This window comes from Haemaphysalis longicornis, unplaced genomic scaffold (assembly GCF_048455015.1).
Source record: "Haemaphysalis longicornis isolate Haplotype H1 unplaced genomic scaffold, Haemaphysalis longicornis Haplotype H1 scaffold_1, whole genome shotgun sequence".
NCBI lineage: Eukaryota > Metazoa > Arthropoda > Arachnida > Ixodida > Ixodidae > Haemaphysalis > Haemaphysalis longicornis.
Genome location: NW_027526203.1, coordinates 361,080,495 through 361,085,734, shown reverse-complemented (window position 1 = coordinate 361,085,734; position 5,240 = coordinate 361,080,495). Strand labels below are relative to the sequence as shown.

The window sequence follows — 5,240 nt, the reverse complement described above, 5'->3', positions numbered from 1 at the left end:
AGGGCGGCCGGAGAGTGTCCGCCTTTCCCATAATGAAGAAAGAGCCCAACAGGAGCCTCCAAAAGGAGGGGAGTGACTCCTTCAGCGGGGAGCACATGTTTTCAAGAAACAAGAACTGCGAGTACACCAGGCACGTTTTGTTATGTCGCGAATGCGAAAGCATTAGGGTGCCATTGAGTGCTCCTTCGAGTTCGGCGCCGAGGGGAGCAGATGCGGCCGCAGCGCCGGCACGGAATGCGGCGGTGCGCCATGCAGAGCGCCTTGGCTAACCGTGACTCCTGCGCTGCTGGGTAAGGTCCGGAAAGGTTTGTGTTCTATTTCCGAGGTCCACGCTGTGCAGCCACATGACCCGTCGCAGCCAATTGGCATTATTCTGTCGGCAAGTGGTGACGCAGGAATTTTCGCATTAAAACGACATCTGTACATACGCATGATAAGTTTCAACGTGATATTCACAATCGCAGTGCAAAAACTTTTCAAACCAGCCTCTAATTTGGTTTTTCTCGGAGCATTTCTTTTTCCGTTTAATCTCTGGGCTGTCCCTGGAACCGTGCGTAGAAGCCGGAATTTAGGCATGGAAATGCGACCCAGTTCACGGGCATGAATGACTCCCGAGTGATCCCTCCTGTTCTCTCTATCGCACAGACACACAGGCCAATCACCGGCATGGCTTGCAACCTTGTTCTTTCAATCGTGTTTATCGTCAACGAAGGTCAAATTAGCAGCCGTATCCAAACGTTTGCTTCGCGGGAAAAACAGCTGTTGCATGCTCTCCGAAAAGTAATTTTTGGACGTCTTGCATTATTCCTCCCTAAAATTACCGCGATAAGCACATATAAGCCCGATAAGCACCTTACTCAATTACGTGACCAAAATGTAACTTTATGTTACCCATTACCCCAAAAATAATTGGGTTGCTGAAATCTCAATGGAGTAATTAATTTCAGTGCAGCAACTTTATTACCCCAGTTATGTCTAAAAATGCTATTTCATAATGCGATTAAGGAGGGGGCGGCCATTCTCTTCCCATAACGCACCCCTGCGCAGCACGCGGTGAATTTAAATACGGCCGTTAAAGCCTACAATAATATTCTTTACACACGGAAGACGAAGCATGCACACACATTCACACATCCCCCAGAGCCCACGCGCACACGCACACAGGCACATATCACCTTACGAAAGCGATGGTTATGACGCATGTCTCTATTGAAACTCGAATTCCCTTTTATGGAAACAACCGTCAACTTTGGACGGGACGACTTGTACTATATAGTCCCGTCCTTCCTGTAGGTGTTGTCGTTTTCGCGCATAGCCCGTGCTTGTTCACCAAAGATGCACCTACTCGACCAACAAAAAGTTCTTCTAAACTGTCAATTTGCATATATTTGAAGGTTCGCGTCGCAAGTGCACGAAGCTAGGCGGTAAGAGTTGGCACAGCGCCTACGGCGCCAGCGACGCAGCTGTCACGGCCACACAGTTTCATAGGATAATACATGTATGAAACCCCATGGTCACAGTGGCATAATGTACAGCCACGGATAAACGAAACGCGAACACAGAAATATGAACCAGAACACGCTAAATTGAAAAAAATACTGTTCATGGAGGTCCAATAATGGAAAGGCACGTTTCCCGACTTTGTTACTATAATTAAGCCACGCGTCGATTTGACTTGCATGGAAGGAAATCGCGCTATTTGTCCGCTCTGCTTCACATTTTCGTGATCGCGTCTCATTTCTCCATGACTGTACGTACTTGTGCTATCTTCAAGTGGGCTAAGAAATAAAAGAAATAATTGCCCAAAAAATCATCAAAGATGAGAGAAGGCCTAGACAAACAATGACGGCAGAAAGGAGCAGAAGTACCCACTCGTGAAATATAGTTTCATTCCGTGAAACAACAGTGTGAGTTGATTACGGCGCACTCATCGGGGTCATCAGAGTGACATCTTGTGACCTAGAGGAGGATCTAGAGTGTTTTTTCCTGGGGGTATTGTGTGACGGGTAGTATGGCGCATGGCAAAGAGAGCAGAGAGGAATAGAGCGCGCTGTAAGCTTGGTAGTGATGCTGTCGGGACGCTGCTTCAGTGGCGGATTCACGCCCCTGTCGATCCGCCACTGAATCACGCCGTCCCCGGTGTCACTCCCGTCAGTACCCTGAAGGGCGTTCCAGCTTCTTCTAGCTTGCCTGTGGTTAAACCTTATTATATTGGGCTCGAAAAGAAAAACAAATGAAAGACAGCTTGATACATTTTAAAATAGGCCATACCAAAATACGTATGAAATAATTTGTCTGCCGATTAGGCATTTTTAGGAGTCACACTGCTTTGAACTATTTCACGAATGAAGTGTTCCAGTGTGCGTATCGTTACTTCAATTTTTTCAAGACATGCAGTTTTTCTGGAGAATACCTGACTGCGAGTGTGCAACATGCTCTATTTAACGCCTAATCAGAGTTAGCGCTGATAGCGTTTTGTGGAAAGAATCCGGCTTACGCAATGAGATAAAAACCAAAGCTTTAGCCAAGAATAACAACGGTGAAGAGGCTTGCCCATCCGTCGGAGAAGCACAACTGTCCAAAACAACGGGGCAAAATTGCAGGGCACCTTGTCTGCTTACCAAAGTTTCAGCTTTTCAACCAACGCACCAACAAATAGCTTGGTGAGCTGTGAGGAGGACTAGACAGGACCAGGCAGCACAAGACAGGCCTTTATGGGGTCAGCAAGTTCGACAATACCGACACCGAGAGCTGTGATATATGGCACACAAAGTTTCATATTTCACAAGAATTCGATAACCTAGCTTGTTCGACATACGCCCAAAGTTCACGTTTTACTTTACTATTTACCATCTGTAAAATAGTTTCATACGTGGTGAAATTCGTAATATCTAATTTCAGCATATTGTTGTGCTAGCCTCTAACAAACCCAGTGCCAACCTTCTGATAAATGGAACAGATCACGAATGGTCCGGGAAAAGTAAAACATGCCTCTCTCAGATTTGACCACCGTAAAAGATACAATGATGAAGCAGGGTGTAGTGCCCTCTCTTTTCTCACTTTTTTAGGGGGGAAAAAGATGTATACGTACTTTGTAGTACGATATGCTGCAAATACAGCTATAAGTGAGCATGCAGATCTCTTAGGGAGGCTACTCCAAACGGCGGCTGTTGGCGATAGACTTTGAGACTACAGCCCTTCGCAGTAGGAGTGGCAGTGGTTTATGTTTAAAGCTTGGCCTTGCAAGCCATCCTGTACAACGGTATATCTCTCCCAAGCGGTCAGCATGGTACGAGTGATGTTCTTTTGCTGCCAAATGTTGAGCCCTCAAGCCGGGTTTGTTTAGTTCGATACAATGAAGCGAAGACGGAACAGTTCATCTTTCCACAGTGGAGCTTTTGGAATCGTCTGTTTCGGCGTCTGTCCACTCGGAAGCACTCCAGGAGCCCGTTGCCGACAAAGTGCTACCATCCCCAGCTACACTTCGTACTTCACCCGGCGGCACCACTGATATCGTTAGACGACCGTCAAGCGTGAACTCCGTGACGACCGCGTCAGGTGGCACTCCGTCCGGTAGCCTGAACTTGCGTTCAATCTTCTTCCAGCTTTTGACGGCCCCGCTGTCGACCACACACGTCTTGTCACTTTCACTGGCCGTCACGAACACCACGCCCTCGCGCACTTTCACTGACACTGACTCAGGCTTGTAGCCCGCCAGGCTCAGCTGCTTCGGAGCATAGCCACCCGAAGAGCCGTCGTCGAGTCTCTGGAAAGTTTCGAAGCACGGCTCTAGAAAAACGCCCAGTCCGTCGGCGCAGTCTGGGTGATCCCGCGCAAAGTCTAGCCACTCGGCGTCTAGGTCAGCGCAGTCGTCTCGGTCGGCCACCTGGAAACTGTCGAAGCGGGTGTGCACGTTGTGCACGCGCACCTGCAAACCGCCAGGTGTGGACCACTCGTTGTCGTAGTTGACGGGCAACACAAGTCGGGATGTTGCCGCGGGCTCCATCGCGGTCGGTGCGCGTCTCAAACGATTGCTTTCGCGCACACATGAACGAGTACCAAGGAAGAGGCGCACACACTATTAAATATTTCCTCACTGCGTACTAGCGGCCTTTTCGCGTCCGAGTGGCTGAAGCATTGCTGAGGTTCCAAGAGAGCCTGTGCATTAGCGTTGAGCAAAAGTTATATAACATATTGCGCAGGGCGCGCGTTCTCGCGAGAGTCTGACACTCAGGTGAGGATGCCCGGTGGTATTCTGTCTAAGCGGCGGAGACGAACCACTCGCTCCTCGGAATGAGCCCAGCGCGTCGCGTGCTGCGTTATTTATAAACCTTCCCCGGTGGCCCACTCGCGGCGCCACCGAGGGGCCGCGTGTCAAGCGACCCGTCTGCCGCATGCCGGTGCGCGTCACCCCTTTGGGCGCGCGCTGGCGCGCTTTCTATAAGCAATGTGTTACCAGGTAATGCGCCGTATTTTGAGGTCCTCATAACTGCGCTTCCACGATGCGAATTTCCCAAGCTTATACTTCTTGGAAAAGCTTGAATCTTCGTTAGGAAACATGTATAGGCTCGATGAAGGGATTAGTCGCTCCTGTAACGAATCTAAACAGTCAAATTGAAAGCGTTTATTCGGTTGAATGGCTCTCGCGATCGTTTCTTTTTCTGAGTCGCTCTCCTGAACCTTGCCCCCGCACATCTTGCGCAGTTACTGGGCCCTTTCAGCAGTGATGGTGATTCTGCTTGGTAAAAATCCCCCCCCCCCTCTTTTTCCCCCATCCACTCACCGATTCAAGAAAGTGCAGAGCGAAATTTTTCGGCACACCGCTCGCACTGACGCAGATGACGGCAGTTTTTTTTTCTTTACGTGGCTTGCCTCCGAAACGAACAAGAGGTACAAAGGGACTGTAAGCTGTAATTTAGGAATTTCGCGAAGTCGACTTCAGTGAGCACTGAAACATTGAAGACTTACAGGTTATCAAGAGCCCACAACTCCGCCGTTACCACTACGCCCATGGTTGTCGCCCAAACGAATTGTTAGTAATTATTTTATTTTTGTTCGTTGATCATGGCTTAAAATTTACTTGCCTTTCCGACTGCATAGGTTCCATCATTTAGTTGATGGGAAGCAACAATGTAAAAACCTATTCGCACGTACAGCTCGTGTCACCTAAGTGACATTCAAAACTGGTTTTGGCTGGCAAAGTTGACGCTTGTTTGTAAAACGTCAGCGCAATTTTTTTT

At 48.7% G+C, this 5,240-nt stretch overlaps 1 protein-coding gene across 1 annotated transcript; it reads right to left on the bottom strand.

Annotated features, from left to right (window-relative positions):
- Positions 1 to 1,912: 1,912 nt before the first annotated feature.
- LOC144170891 (uncharacterized) lies at positions 1,913 to 4,283 on the bottom strand. The gene has a single exon (XM_077700909.1). The coding sequence runs from the start codon at positions 4,004 to 4,006 to the stop codon at positions 3,377 to 3,379; it is 630 nt and encodes a 209-aa protein (XP_077557035.1). The 5' UTR covers positions 4,007 to 4,283; the 3' UTR covers positions 1,913 to 3,376.
- Between the last annotated feature and the right edge of the window lie 957 nt (positions 4,284 to 5,240).